Below are 15,807 nucleotides of genomic sequence, written 5' to 3' on the forward strand. Positions count from 1 at the left end.
AGCACGACATGTCTAGGCGGCGGCTGGCCTAGCGCCTTCCCCACAACCCCCCCACCCCCAGGCCAGCAAGTGTGGGACCGCGTGCTTATCTTGGGCGTCACCGTATCCCCAGCTTCTAAAACAGTGACTGGCCCAGAGCAAACGCTTAGGAAAGTCTGGCCGGCTGCTTACAGGTAGACGAAAGGTAACCACGGCAATAAAAAGACAGCCAGTCTCCCACAGTACGTTTGTGGTTGCAGGATGGAAAGTCAGGTCTCTCCATCTTCAAAGAACTGTCGGCAGGCCCCGGGGGCCTGGGTGAGGTCAGCCCTGCCTCCCCCCACTCCTCCCCCCTCCGGCCCCCCCACGTGCCATCTGGCCGGGCCCCCTCCCCCAGCTCCAAGGGGGCTGCCCCTCCCGACCAGGAATCCAGGGCCCTCCCTGGGCTCTTGTCCTGCCCGAGCAGAGCCGGGCCCCCGGGGGGCATCCGTTCATTCGCTCCCCAGTCCGGTGTGGTCCTCCGACCGACCGGCAGCCTTTCCTGAGTCACAGAGCCCTCGGAGGGGGATCAAAAGCGGGGAGCCTTTCCCCGGAAAGACGCGCAGAGAACCAAGAGCCGTGCCATGGCCTCGGTTTACTGGGTACACTTGCAACAAGGAATTTACACGTGTTCGCTCGAGAGACGCGCCACTGTCCCCCTCTCTCCTTTTTCTCAAGGAGGCTCATTCAAGGTCACAGCCAGTGACTCTTGTCCCTCTATCCTTATGCAAAGCCGCAGACAATTTCAGGGCATCATGGGACCCCGAGGGACCACCGAGGGACCACCAAGGACTCCAGATTAAGAGACCCCTCTCAGAGCTGCCTGAAGCCCCTCCCAGCCTCCACTCTCCACCGGGAGCAGCAAGTCTGTCCCAGGTCAGAAGCTTCCATTCGGCCCCCTCTGGGATGGGTATGTCTTTCCCCATTTGTCCTGGCAAAGCCACCACCTCCCCGGGGGCGAGCAGATCCCAGACGCAGAGCGAGCTCCCGGGGAAAGGAACGGCACGTGCCACGGAAGGTTCCCACGGCTCTCCCGCTCTGGTCCGAGGCCGGGCACCTCGGGTCACCCGTGAGTTCCCGCCGTGCTCCCTCTGTCCACAGGCCCCGCTCGCCCACCCCGTCCAGACCCCCACGGGGAACCTCGGCGCTTGCTTGCCACTCACGGCGCTGGCCATTCCACACCCGCGGTCTCCGATAACGGGGCTCAGCCACCCCGAAAGGTGGGAAAAGTCAGACTAAATTGGTCAAGCAGATTAGAAAAAGCCCCACGTGGCAGCCCCGGTAGGGTTTTGCCAACATGAAAGGTCTGGGCCAGGTTGGTTTTGCTGTCAAAGGAGCAGCGAGCTGGCTTTCGGAACTCCTGGGCCTCCAAACTGCCCATGAGGCACTTTGGGCCTGCACAGGTGGAGGTAGAGAGGGCGCAGGGGGGCGGGGAGGAGGGCAGGGGGTGGGATCTGGGACCGGAAGCCAGAGCAGCTTAGGACCAGAGGGAACAGCCCCCACCTCCATGGGGCTCAAACTCAGGGGCCGAAGGAGAGGCCAGGGGCCGAAGGAGGGCACCCGCCAAGGGGATGGGACGGCTTCCCACCCCTGACGGCTGCCCGGGTTCAGACACACGCCTATTTTCAGACACGAACTGCTGCAAGTGGAAGCACAACGAAGCCTCTGCGCCAGGCTGTGATGAGCCGGGAGGGGACTTCTGGCAAACTGGGGCGTCGTTCCCCTTCCCAAAGGAGCACCGCTACCCAGCTTGGCCTCGGGGCACGTAGGCCCGGGGCCGGCAGCCCCGTCTAGGTTTTCAGAAGTCCAAAGGCAGACCGTGATGTGCAATCACACAGTGAAAACAATCTCGGGAGTCTACTTTTATTTTAACCACACTGTGGAGCAAACCTGAGGGCAGGTCGGTCACAACCCCCGGTGATGGGTCACGGCCTTTGCCCCGGGCAGAGTTCACCTTTTGCTCCAGAGCACAAGTTCTGGGGCCTCTGACACACTTCTGGGGCAGGTTGAGGTGAAAGTATTCTGGTTACATTCCTGGTGCATTCTCTAGTCTGGAAGCTTCCACCGGTCCCAGGGCCCTCGCTCCCTGCTCCCAACTACAGTGGTAACCTGCTCCGGAGCGGCCTTCCGGAATAATAACATTTTATCACGCGGGCCTGCGTGGAAAAGGGTGGGCAGCTCTCGATCACAGGAAAAGGCTCTGTCATTTGTAAGACGTGACATGAGCCTAACCTAACCCTGTCACCCTCCCTTCGGCTCCTGCTCTCTTCAGAGAGACCCCTCTGCCCCACACCAGGCTGCTGCCCCCACCCCCCACCGTGAGGATCCTTCCCAACACTGGCTATGTCCACGTCCTACCTACTGTGGCCGAGGTGACCGACTGACCGCCCCCCAGTCTCGGTTCGGTTCCTCCTTTTCTTCTACAGGAAGAGAAACCCTGAGATGGGCCTAGACGAGCCGATCGCTCCAGACAGATTAAAGACTACATTTCCCAGCCTCCCTTGCAGCTAGGGGTGCCAGCAATGAAAACAGAAGCGTCCGAACCAGCTTGTGGGAACACTGTCCTTGACAGACACCTGGCCCACCTCTGTCCCTTCCTTTCTCCTGCTGTCTGGAACCCGGGGTAGCAGCTGGACTCCAGCTACCACGTTGATCCACAATGACAGGATGTCACCCCAGGAACGGTGCGGGGGGAGGGGGGGGCGGGGGAGGGGGTAGCCAGCAGGAGCTGGGTCCAAGGACTTCCCGAAGCAAAGACCCCACGCTACCCCTGGTCACTCACCCTCCAGACTTCAGCGCGAGGGCACAACAAATAAAATGCCATGTCGTTTGAGCTACTGCCACCCTGGGTGTCTGTTATGCCTGAATACATTTGAATTCTGACCCCCCCCCCCCCCTTTTCCACCGAACCACTCTGCCCTAAAACATGAGCAGGTGCACCGGCGGCGAGTTAGAAAGCTCGCCCTCCTGCCCACCAGCCAGGTCACCTGCTCGAGCCCTTTCTGTGTTTCCACCAATAAGATGGGAACGGTGTCCCTGACCTCCCGGGATATTCTAAGCGGTAACACAGCCTGGGCTACACCTGTCAGGCTAACTGGCCTGCACGGTCTAGAAAGTGTCCTCGATCTGGCCTGAGTAATCAGGACACTTCACAGTCAAAATAAACAGACGCACACAAAGAAAGGCTTTTCAGTTTCTCTTAAAAGCTGTGGCAGCCGTGGCAGCCCAGGCTAGGGTTCCCCCAGGACCCCCTTCCCCCTGCCTGCTCCATCCATTTATCCCCAGGGTCCCCAGGCTTCTTCCGTCAAGGGCCAGCAGTAAGTATTTTAGTTTCTGCAAGACACACGAGCGTCAGTTAAATATTCTTACTTCGGTTGTTGGGTTTTTCTAACGGGTCTTTCAAAGATATACGAGGCTCCCTTTAGCTGCTTGAAAAAAGGCCACACGCCTGATCTGGCTCACGGACCAGTTTGCCCGTAGGCCCTAATTTGTACCGTTATCCTTTCCCCAGTTGTCCCCAAGGTCAAACATTTTGACTCTGTCCATATAGGTTTATGCAGAGCCTGGTATACAGTAAATGCTCAATAAATGACACCAGGCAGCTGCAACTTACAGGCACCACTGTGACGTGAATGCCCTTCCGGTGTTACTAACCTTCTGGGTTGTCACCCCAGCTTGACATTGAATGCCCTAACATCTGGGCACGTGACAAACTTCTGTACCCTCTGCCCCTCCCCCGGCTGCCAGGGGGCTACCAGAACCGTGACCAGAGGAAGTCATAAGAGCTCCTCATTCTGAACGGCAGCTGCCCGCTCTTCACCTTCTTTCTACAGAGGGTTTTTCTCTGGGGTTTCCGCACCCCGGCGTGGCCCCCCAAAACTGCAGTTTAGCCCCTGTCAGCACCAGGGGGCGGGGAGAGTCCGCAGAACCAGGCAAACCGACTCGTGCTGACCAAGAAAGAAAAGATGACACAGTCATCTCCAGAAAGGACACCGTGGGCCTGAGGAACTGAGAGTCTGTTCTGCTCCCCGCCTTGCCTGCCCCGCCGCGCGCTTGCCGGGAGGCTGCCTGCCTCCTTTCAAAGGGAGGGCTCCCCGCGTCCAACAAGCGCAGAGGCCATGCCAAAGCTTCAAGGCCCGGGAAGCCTCTGCTTCACCTCTGCCTGGGGACAACGGCCTGGTCTTGGTACCTGCCATTTAGCCAATGCCGTGGACACAGGCCAGGGTGACTTCGGATGGCAAGAAGCGGTGGGGAGGGTATCGTTCTCCGCGGGGTGACAGGGACAGGGCCTTCTGCGGCTGCCACCTTCCGCACAGGGGACGGTGCAGATGTATGTCTGCTGCGCGCACCCATCTCCCAGCCCCACTGCCAGGGGCAGAAGTCACAGCCCAGGGGTCCCTCCCACGTCTGCTGGGGGTGTGAGACAGCGGACAGCCTCACGGCGTAAGGGGCGCCCTCCTAGAAAGACCAGCTCTTCATCCCTCCACGCCGGTCACAACATTGTCAATAACGTCTACAGAAAAATCGGGGCGCCTGGGTGGCTCCGCTGGTTAAGCATCCAACTTCAGCCCAGGTCATGATCTCACAGTCCGTGAGTTCGAGCCCCGCCTCGGGCTCTGTGCTGACGACTCAGGGTCTGGAGCCTGTTTCGGATCCTGTGGCTCGCTCTCTCTCTCTCTGACCCTCCCCTGTCTATGTGTGCACATGCTCTCTCTCTCAAAAATAAATAAACGTTAAAAAAAAATTTCAAATAATATCCATTGGGGCGCCTGGGTGGCTCAGTCGGTTAAGCATCCGACTTCGGCTCAGGTCATGATCTCAAGGTTCATGGGTTCGAGCCCCACATCAGGCTCTGTGCTGACAGCTCAGAGCCTGGAGCCCATTTCAAATTCTGTGTCTCCCTCTCTCTCTGACCCTCCCCTGCTCACGCTGTCTCTCTCTCTCAGAAACAAATAAAACATTTAATAATAATAATAATATCTATTGAAATATTTAGCTTACCCCCGGACACCTGCTCCACACTCCCACGGTCCACTTCACCCCCATTTCTGGGCCCCAAGTGGTATGACTCCCATTGCAGAAGAGGAAACTGAGGCCGTGTTACTAGAGGTGAGGCAGCAGCCTCAGGGGAGGTGAAACGGCTTAAGGCCGCACGGCTGGTGACCCACACCAACGAGACACCCCCCTCCCCGCCCTGGTCAGAACCCCCACCAGCACCCACGCATACCTCTGGCTCACCTCCCACGGGAGGCATGGGGAGGTTCGTGTCCCGGCCGACCGCCCTGTCCGTACTCACACGCAGATCTGAATCCCGGGTGGGGGAGGGGTGGGAATCACACACAGCTGGCAGAACCCTGCCTCATGAAGGACAGGTGAGCAGAACAGGGCTTCGGATACCTTCTCAACTGGCCAAAGCAATCAGGCTACAGAAGGGTCCAGATTGGGAAATGCTGAGGCCGGGTAAGCACGTTCATCCCAGGAAAAGGCCAAAAGCTCCGAGTGGGGCCCCCCCGAGTGCCCAGGTCCGCCGAGCCGCCACATGCCCGCACGTGCCCGCAGCGGCCGGACCATCTGTGACTCTCTCCAGGACACGGGTGGCTTGCGCTCTCTACCCGGCAGGCCGGGCCCGCTCTCAGCTCCAGAAGTGGAGCGCAAACCCCACCCCCACCCCAGCCTGGTACTCTGCGCACTCCAGGGCAATCCCTCCCTGTGCTCCCTGCTCTCCACCCCTGCTCAGGAGCCAGAGCGGGAACCGAGCCCACTCGGAGGTCACTGCCGACCCCAGCCTCTTACGGGAACAGGTGCCCCGACCACAGAAGTACTAGTTTGCGGAACAAACACGCTATGTGCCACAAAGTCGCGCCGTGACCCCCATTCTACCAATAAGGAAACTGAGGCACAGAGACTCACAGATACCGGCAGGGCACCAATCTAGTCCATGTAGTAGGCCCTAAAAAAAAATACGTCCAAGCCCTAACTCCCTGACATGAGCAAGTGGCACATCTGGGAGAAAGGGTCTTGGCAGATGTAATTAAGGGCAGATCATTCTGGGTTTAGGGTGAGCCCGGCATCCAATGACAGGTGTCCTTATAGGAAAAGACACAGAGACACAAGGGTGAGGCCACCACCCTCATGTCACACTTCTGGCCGTGAACTGTACAAGAACACATCCCTTTGGTTTTAAGTCACCAAGTTTGTCATGGCAGGGGCGCCTGCATGGCTCAGCTGGGTAAGCGTCCGACTTCGGCTCGGGTCATGCGCTCTCTCTCTGCCTCTCCCCCACTTGTGCATGCGCTTTCTCTCTGTGTCAAAATAAATATAAACTTAAAAAAAAAAAAGTTTGTCACGGCAGCCCTGAGGAATTAACACAGCCCGGTTCAGCTGACCCATGTTCTCAGCCCCCACATCAACGTGACTTAAACCTAAAGAGGAAAAAAATTCTTTCGGACCCTGGAAGACTAGATCATCCCTGAGGATCTGAATCTCAGAAGCATGGACTTTCTCCTCTTTACAAATGCTTCCGTTACAAATTACCTCTACAAGGGAATGTTATCTTTGTAACGAGTAACAACAACGGTCAAGATCAAAACAAAAAGCATAAAATGTCAAAACCCTCCTCGGAGGATGGTGCTGAGCATAGGAGACACCAGGTGTGGAGTATATGAGGGCGCTCTCTGTCCTATGTCCCCAATACTTCCATAAATCAAAGACTGTTCAAAAACCAGACATATTTATTTACAAAAGAAAAACCCAACTCTCCTGGAACTGCTTTCAGGATTCGCCTCAGGACCCTAGTTTGAGAAACGCTGCTCATCTTTATTCTCTTTTTTCCCCATTTGTTAAAAAATGTTTTATTTATTTTTGAGAGAGAGACAGCATGAGCGGGGGGAGGGGCAGAGAGAGAGGGGGAGACTGAGGATCGGAAGCAGGCTCCCCACCGACAGCAGCGAACCCGATGCGGGGCCTGAACTCGCAAACCACGAGATCATGACCGGAGCCGAAGTCAGACGCTTAACCGACTGAGCCACCCAGGCGCCCCAGTATAACTTTCTTTTATTATTTTTTTTAAATATTTTTTAACGTTTTTTAAATTTATTTCTAGGAGAGAGAGAGAGACAGCGTGAGCAGGGGAGGGTCAGAGAGAGAGGGAGTCACAGACTCTGAAACAGGCTCCAGGCTCTGGGCTGGCAGTCAGCACAGAGCCCGACGAACCGTGAGATCATGACCTAAGCGAAAGTCGGACGCTTAACCGACTGAGCCACCCAGGCGCCCCCCGCTCATCTTTATTCGTTATCAATACCCGCCAAATGAGCGGCCGAGACTGGATGGAGCAGAAGCGCCTGTCCTGAGCTCCGATGTCCTCCTGGGACACCTTTCTCGCTTCTCCTCTCAGCTGGTCCCAGAAAACCCAGCTCTGCCGCAGCAAAAAGAGGTGTGACACGTGGGAGGTGGGCATAAGTCTGGGCATAAGAGGTGCACGAAGACCCCCGTGTGAACCAACTGCTCTACCAGCTTTCCTGTGGATCCCCCTCTTCCCAAAGTGGCAAAAAATTCGCACCGGCGGAAAGCCAGCAGAGGCCTCCTGAGTGGCTCCCAAGAGCCTCCAGCGAGAAACCCCGAGACAAAGCTGAATGAAACAGAATAGCAAAATGTGAACAAGCAAATGAGGAATCAAAGAGAACAGATAAAAAAGAGTAACAGAAAGGAAAAGGATGAAGCACAAAGACTCGGGGGCCTTGGCAAAACACTTATTCGTGATTTTCTTTTTCCACTGAAATGTCAGTTTTTGAAACTAGCTTCTGAAAACGTAACCAGCTTCTCACATCCCCAAAAAGAACGATCAGTGGACCGTGGCGAGGGAGGAGGCTGCGTTACCTCTCACTTCGGAGCCGGACACCAAGAAGGGGCCCTACCCTTCCACGTTTCCACCAAGAGCACATCCAGCGGCTCGCACCGCCCTGGCGTGGGCCCTCTCCCCAGGTCTCGAAGTTTCCCACACGGGGGTCCAGACCGCCAAAACGCTCCCGGTAGGTGGAACCGGGTCCTCCAGGCCGCCCCAGGCCGGGCACCACTTTCCAAGTGTCCTTAGCAGTCCAGGGAGTCCCGAGAGATGGCCAGAGGCGGCGCGCACCCCTCCCTCCTCCCCTAGAGCGGCCACACCNCCCTCCCCGCGCAAACGGCCGTGCTTTGTGAGGCGGCTCCCCAGCCCGGAACGGTGGAGGGGGCGTCTGACGCCCGTCCGCTTCGACACGCCTCCGCGGCCGAGCTCCGCCCCCCGGCCCTGCCCTGCTTTGTGAGGAGGCACGCGGGGGGCCGGGCGCAGCTGCGACGAGGCCCCTCCCCTATACCGGTCCTGCTCCCTCCCACTGGATGTGGCTTTGTGAGACTCTTGGGTCTCTCGGAGGGCCGGGGCGAGGGGCGGGGCCAGGCTCCAGGCCACGCCCCCAGCCTGTGGCCCCACCCCAGCCCTCCAGAAGGGAGAATCGGTGTGCGCTGGGACTCAGCTTCCGCCCCCGACCTGACTTCGCGAGAAGGTCCCTTCTCCCAGCGCTCAGCTGCTCCTAATCTCTTCCCCATCGCCTCCTCCCGCTTCCGCTAGCACCCTCCTCCTCCATCCTTGGCCATCTCTTCCCCCACAAAAATTTCTTGGATCCCTCCTCTGGGCCCCTCCCTTAAGCCCCTCCCTTCCCCCCAGCGATGACTAGCGAACGAATCCAGCAGAGCAGGGTCAAGTGCCCCTCTTCACAGGGACACACACCCACACACACATCTGTCTTCCAAGTTCCCCCTTAACTGCTCTCTTCTGGAGGGTCCAAAACCGCTTATGGTGGCTTCCCACCCTCGGCAGCTCCCCCAGTTCTCCGGGGCTCCTCAGTGCCCCCATCATTCCACTCCCTGTACTCAGCAGTGCAAGGACTTTAGCAAAGGCCCCGCATGACACTGGCCCCTTCCTGTACCCCCGTGGGCCTCACCATATACCCTGACAGCATGCACGTGAGGGGTACTGCTCCCCTCCTCCCGCTAGACATCCAGTGATTAGACCCAGAGATCCTGGGCTTGAAGGATTACACTCCATGGAGACCTTGGGAACAGCTCAACACGTGTTGTAATTAATAACTTAGGCATGCCAGTGGGACAGACATACAGAACATACCCCCAGGTACCCTGTGCTCCAAAAACCCAGCTGGGCTGGTCAAGTCAGATGCGGCAGGGGGAGGAAGAAACCGGAAGGGTGTGCGGTCCAGCTGGGGGCCACAGGGACCCTAACATCTCCCTCCTGGGTGGGAGGGAGTCTCCCCGCTTTCCGTCCAGCTTCCAGGACAATGTGGGCGACCCCTCTGCCACTCCTGCCCCTCTGTTGAAGAAGGTCCCAAGGTCAAGGATTCCCGTCATCTCCTCTGTTCAGTTCCCTGAGAAAGCAGCAGCCAGAAAACCGAAAGCAGCTACAGGGACCTCGGGCACAGACACAGAGGGAGCCCCGATCCTCAGCCTCACTGGCAGGCCCGGAAGGTGCTGAATTCGGGGGGCTCGGGCGAGGAGGATGTGGAAGTGGGCCTTTTCCGGGGTCCGGAGTTGTCAGATGTCTCGCCGGAGCCCGAGCAGGCATGCAGGGTGGTTGGATCCTCTTCTGGGTTCATTTTCTTTGTCCGTGGAGGAAAAACAGAGCAGAGCGTGATTTGGGGTTTCTGGATCTCGGGTCTCCCTACATTCTGAGACTGAGACTGCCCCAGTTCCTCAGGTCCCATTTCAGCCCTCCCCCNCCGGACCCTGCCTTCCGCCCTCCTGGCTTCCTGTGTGCTGGGTAGGGAACGGGACAGCCTGGGTTCAAACCCCAGGTGCACCCTGTCCTAAAAGTATGACTTCAGTGGAGTAACGTAACCCCTCTGTGCCACACTTTTTCCTTCTGTGCAATGGGGAGAAGGCTCATATAATCCTAGAGTTGCTGCAAAACAGAAAGGGATAAAATAGCTAGAGTGCCTGGCACGTGGCAAGCACCAGCTGTTAAGTGAACAAAGCTGTTAATGTCATCCCTTCCCCTCCTGCTCTGGGCTCCCACAAAACCTTCCTCCGAAGTCTACCCTCTCCTCCGCCTTGGAGGCTCCTACCCCAAATGCCAGTCAAGAAGAGATGAACTGGGGCTGACTCTTGGTTTAAGTGTCCGACTTTTGGTTTCAGCTCAGGACATGATATCACACCACCCACGTGCCCCTCAAAATAAGTAAACTTAAAAAAAAATAAACTTAAAAAAAATTTTAGGGGGCGCCTGGCCGGTTCAGTCAGTTGAGGGTCTGACTTTGGCTCAGGTCACGATCTCATGGTTTGTGGGTTTGAGCCCCATGTCAGTGTCTGCTCAGAGTCTGGAGCCTGCTTCGGATTCTGTATGTCCCTCTCTCTGTCCCTCCCTGGCTTGTGCTCTCTCTCTCTCTCTCGCTCCTTCTCTCTCAAAAATAAATAAATAAGCATTAAAAAAAATTTCAGGGTGCCTGAGTGGCTCAGACTGGTAAGCATCTGAATCTCGATTTCAGCTCAGATCCTGATCTCACCATCCAGCCCCCAATCCAGCTGAGTGTGGAGCCTGCTTGGGATTCTCTCTCTCTCCCCCTCCCCCTGCAAGTGTCCATTAACCGATTTGTTTAGCCTTTAACAAGAATACAATTCTGGGGCGCCTGGGTGGCTCAGTCGGTTAAGCGTCCAACTTTGGCTCAGGTCATGATCTCATGGTTCTTGGGTTCAAGCTCCGCATCAGGAATTGTGCTGACAGCTAGCTCAGAGCCTGGAGTCTGCTTCAGATTCTGTCTCTCTCTATCTCTGACCCTCCCCTGCTCACGCTCTCTCTCTCTAAGAAATAAAACATTTAAAAAATCTTTAAAAGAAGAATACAATTCTGACACGTTACAACATGAAAGAACCTTGAAGGCATTGTGCTAAATGAAATCAGATGCAACAGGATGAACATTATATGATGTCATTTCTATATAAAGTGTCCAGAATATGCAAATCTACAGAGACAGAAAGTAGAATGGTAGCTGGGGAAGGGGAGGGGAAGGGGGAGGTGGGGGCTGGGGTTTGGGAAGAATGAGAAATTGGAGGACAGAGGGGCAGGAGTTTCACTTTTGCAAGGCAAAGTTCTGGAGAAGTACGGGGGGAGGGCTACACACAATGAATGTACTTAATGCCACTGAACTGGACACTTGAAAATGCTTAAAATGGTACGGGGCGCCTGAGTTGCTCAGTTGGTCAAGCTTCCGACCCCCGCTCAGGTCACGATCTCACAGTTTGTGGGTTCGAGCCCCGCATCAGCTCTCTGCTGTTAGCTCAGAGCCCGCTCTGGATTCTCTGTCTCCCTCTCTCTCTGCTCCTCCCCCTTTCTCTCTCTCTCTCTCTCTCAAAATAAATAATATTTTTAAATGGTTAAAATGGTAAATTTTATGTTATGTATAGTTTACCATGATGAAAAAAAAAGCTAGAAAATATCTCACTAGAATTTACTGTTAAGGAAAAGAAGTAAGATAGGGGCACCTGGGTGGCTCAATGAGTTAAGCATCCAACTCTTGGTTTCAGTGTAGGTCATGATCTCAGTTTGTGAGTTCAAGACCCACGTCAGGCTCTGTGGTGGAAGCACAGAGCCTACTTAGGATTCTCTCCCTCTCTCTCTGCCCCTCCCCTGCTCACACGCTCTCAAAATAAATAAATAAACTTTAAAAAATTGGGGGAAAATATTTAAACCCCGGAAAAGAAGTAAGATAGTGTGGATAGCATGCTATCATTTGTGTTAGAAAGGGTGAGGATAAGTGCCTGGGTGGCTCAGTGGGTTGGGTCATGATCTCACGGGGTCGTGGGATTGGTTCATGGGATCTGATATCGCAGAGCCTGCTTGGGATTCTCTCCTCTCTCTGACCCTCCCCTGTTCATTCTCTCTCTCTCTCTCTCTCAAAATAAATAAACTTTTAAAAAAAGAAAGAAAGAAAAGATGGGCCGCCTGGGTGACTCAGTCAGTGGCTCAGGTCACGATATCACAGTTGATGGGTTCGAGCCCTGAGTCCGGCTCTGCGCTGACAGCTCAGAGCCTGGAGCCTGCTAGGGATTCTGTGTCTCCCTCTCTCCCTCTCCCTCTCTCTCTGCCCCTTCCCTGCTTGCACTCTTTATCTCTCTCTCAAAGGTGAATAAACATTTTAAAAATGTTTTAAAGAGAAGAGAAAGGGTGAGGATATAGATGCTCTATTTTCACCTTTCCTTGCATGTACTCGAATAAGCTGCTACGGGTGGTTACCTGTACGTGTGGAGGAGACGGGTGGGTAGACAGCGGTTAGTGACAGAAGGATACTTTACTACATATATAAGGTTGACATATGGATGTATTTCATATTTTAAAAATATGTATTTTTAAAGTAGACTCCATGTCCAATGTGGGGGCTTGAACTCACACCCCTGTGATTAAGAGTCGCACTCTGTACCGACTGAGCCAGCGAGTTGCGCCCCCAACTTTTTTTAAGTTTATTTGTTTTGAGAGAAGGCGAGAATCTAAAACAGGCTCCACACGGCCCTCCTAGACCCCAACTCCGGGCTTGAACTCAGGAACGATGAGATCATGATCAAAATCAAGAGTCAGACGCTTAACTGACGGAGCCACCCAATCACCACCCCTACCCCACCACATTTTTTAATTAAAAAAAAAAAAACCTATAGAGTGACAAGAACGAAGACACTTTTCTTTTCTTTCCTTTTTCTTTTTTTAAGTAGGCTCCACACCCAATGTGGGGCTAGAATTCATGGCCCTGAAATCAAGAGTTGCATGCTCTACTGACTGAGCCCACCAGGCGCCCTGGGACTAAGATACTTTCTATTTACTTATTTTATTTATTTTTTAATTTTTTAATGTTTTTATTCATTTCTGAAAGAGAGAGAGACAGCGTGAGCAGGGGAGGCTCAGAGAGAGGGAGACACAGAATCTGAAACAGGCTCCAGGCTCTGAGCTGGCTGTCAGCACAGAGCCCGACGCGGGGCTCGAACCCACGAACCGCGAGATCATAACCTGAGCGGAGGTCGGATGCTCAACCGACTGAGCCACCCAGGGGCCCCAACTATTTATTTCTTTTTAAAAACATTTTTTATGTTTTTAATATTTATTTCTTCTTTTTTTTAATGTTTTATTTATTTCTGAGAGAGGGACAGCATGAGCAGGGGAGGGGCAGAGAGAGAGGGAGACCCGAATCCGAAACAGGCTCCAGGCGCTGAGCTGTCAGCACGGAGCCCGACGCGGGGCTCGAACCCACAAACCTGAGATCATGACCTGAGCCCAAGTCTGACGCTTAGCCAACTGAGCCCCCCAGGCGCCCCTTTTATGCTTATTTCATTTCGAGAGGGGGGAGGGGCAGAACGAAGGAGACGGAGGAGCTGAAGCGGGCTGTGGGGAGGCCCGCGGAGAGCCCGATGCGGGGCTGGAACTCGTGAACAGTCACATCATGAAATCGGATGCTCGACCCACTCCACTGAGCCCGCCAGGCGCCGCGGGACTAAGATACTTTTTACATGTTTCCCCTTGTCTCATTGTAAATGTCTTTCGGATAATGAGCTGCGTGTCTTCTCACAAAGTTTTAGAATCTCCCTGCCTGCCGGCTGTCTCTTAAGCACCCAGGATTTGTTCCGGGGGGTGGGGGGGGGGGGGAGGTGGCCCTTTCCTTTCCTGCCACACTCGTGCACCAGCGACCAACGACTGTGACTGGCGGCCCGTTGAAATTCCCATGCCCCTCCCTGCAGAGCTCCAGATTCACGTCTCCATCTGCCCGTGGGCACCGCCGGGAGAGGTCGCCTGTCCCTTGTCCCTCCAAACCTACAGCGCCTCAGGGCTCCCCCCGCCCCCCTCCTCCTGCTCCCTCCTCCCACCACCCAATCCAAAATCAGCGCGCGTTTCCTGTCCCCGGAATCTACTGACCCGCACCTGTTCGCTTCTTCACCTCTGCAGCCAGCACGCTGGACCAAGTCACCTAATCACTTAGTTTGTCTGGACCAGTGCAGTCGCCTGTCTCTGGTCTCCCTCGGCGCCCCCACAGCCTCCGCGCCCCCCCCCCGCCCNCGCATTCCGGCGTGTCCACACCGCCCCCCAAATCTGTCCTGCCTGCACCCGGCAGAGGGCGCCTGTGAGCACCTGTACCGGTCACCTCCCTCCTCTGCTCTGAACCCTCCATGGCTCCCACTTCACTTGGGGCAAAAAGTGAAAGTGCTCCGCGGGGCTCCCCTCGACTCCTCACTCGGCTCCACTCCAGTGATTCTGGACCGGGCCACGAACGCGTCCCGAGCCTGGAACAATCTTCTATAGCCACCCCCTGCTTGCCGCCTATGAGTAAGGAGTGAAACTCCCCTAAGTAAGGAGTGAGCTTCCCTCTCACTCCTACCCCACATGGCATCGTCTGTCTCCGCCCAGAGAAATTAGGAAGCGCTGAAGAATTCGAGGCCTTGGGGCGCCTGGGTGGCTCAGTCGGTTAAGCATCCGACTTCAGCTCGGGTCATGATCTCACGGTTTGTGGGTTCGAGCCCCACATCGGGCTCTGTGCTGACAGCTCAGAGCCTGGAGCCTGTTTTGGATTCTGTGTCTCCCTCTCTCTCTGCCCCTTCCCCACTCATTCTCTGTCTCTCAAAACTGGATAAATGTTAAAAATAAAAATAAATAAATAAATAAATAAATAAATAAATAAATAAATAAATAAATAAAATAAAAGAATTCGAGGCCTTGCCTTGTTCTTGTCCCAGAGCTCCAGCCCCGGGGGACCCTGCCCTTTGCCCCACAAGGCTGCCTGCAGTCCCCTGGGATTTGTCCGAACCAACTCTCCGCCCTGCTCAGTGATTCTGGGCTTTTCCCAGGATCCCCAAAGCTCAGGGACATCTGGTCGACCCAGCCTGGTGGCGGCCTTCCTAAGGTTAGGCCAGTCAGCAGAAGACCGGAAGCAAGACATGAAGTGACCTACCGCAGAGATGGCAAACAGGGAGTTGTCAAAGGTCATATCTAAAATACAAAGAGAAAGGAAAACCAGGGGTCAGTTTAAAATCCCTGCTCACCGCCGTCCGGGGGCCCTCCCCCTAAAAACACAGGCGTCACGGCAACCGAGTCGAAGGGCTTGGGATCCCTGACCCAGCATGCTTTGGTCCCTTCCAGAACATTCCACGTGGTGAACCATTCCCAGCTGCAAACTGAAAGGTGTCCCCTCTCTGAGGGGCCCCTCGCTGCGTTCTAATAAATGGGTTTCTCCTCTCGACTCCCACTTTACAGAGCACCTCTCAGCTCCTCCACCGCCCCCGGGGCTCCTCCAATCGCCTACTCTTCACCCAGCTACTCCGACCCTGCAGGTCTTTGCTGAAACCTCATCTCCCCACCCCGGGAACCACCCTCCTCAGCCCAGACAGGGTCCCACATTCCATCGACTGTTTTCGCACTGGAGTAGGGGCTTGTGACCACCTGTCTTGGTCCTTGAGGGACGCCCCCCCAAACGTTAGCACGTAGCAGAGGTTCAATAAACGTGTGGCCAGTGAAAGAAGTAGAGGATGGGATTTCTCCCCTGGGGCCCCTTCCGGAGCCTCGCAGAGCACAAACTGGCTGCCTCTCGCCCCCTGGTGGAAGCCTCCGGGATGACACGTTCTGGATCGCAAGGGGCGGGGAGGGGGGGGCTCCATTTAAGGACCGTGAAAGCCAGGCATTGTGAAAGCACCCAGGATGCCCCGGGGGGACGGACTGCGTCTGTCCCGCGTGGAACTGAGCGTCCAGCGTGGTAGGGGGTGGGGCGGGCGGGGGCCGAG

At 55.5% G+C, this 15,807-nt stretch overlaps 1 protein-coding gene across 2 annotated transcripts in view; it reads right to left on the bottom strand.

Moving 5' to 3' along the window:
- Nucleotides 1–9,106: 9,106 nt before the first annotated feature.
- Nucleotides 9,107–15,807, bottom strand: part of CUNH19orf38 (chromosome unknown C19orf38 homolog) — a 14,019-nt gene continuing 7,318 nt past the window's right edge. For both annotated transcript variants that reach the window (XM_077768022.1, XM_077768021.1), the window contains 2 exons: nucleotides 14,982–15,019; nucleotides 9,107–9,659 (listed from right to left, as the gene is read on the bottom strand). In XM_077768022.1, the coding sequence (XP_077624148.1) occupies nucleotides 9,510–9,659; nucleotides 14,982–15,019 (188 nt within the window). In that variant the 3' untranslated portion in view covers nucleotides 9,107–9,509. The remainder of the gene's footprint in view (nucleotides 9,660–14,981; nucleotides 15,020–15,807) is intronic.

This window comes from Crocuta crocuta, unplaced genomic scaffold, assembly GCF_008692635.1.
Source record: "Crocuta crocuta isolate KB4526 unplaced genomic scaffold, BGI_CrCroc_1.0 scaffold115, whole genome shotgun sequence".
NCBI lineage: Eukaryota > Metazoa > Chordata > Mammalia > Carnivora > Hyaenidae > Crocuta > Crocuta crocuta.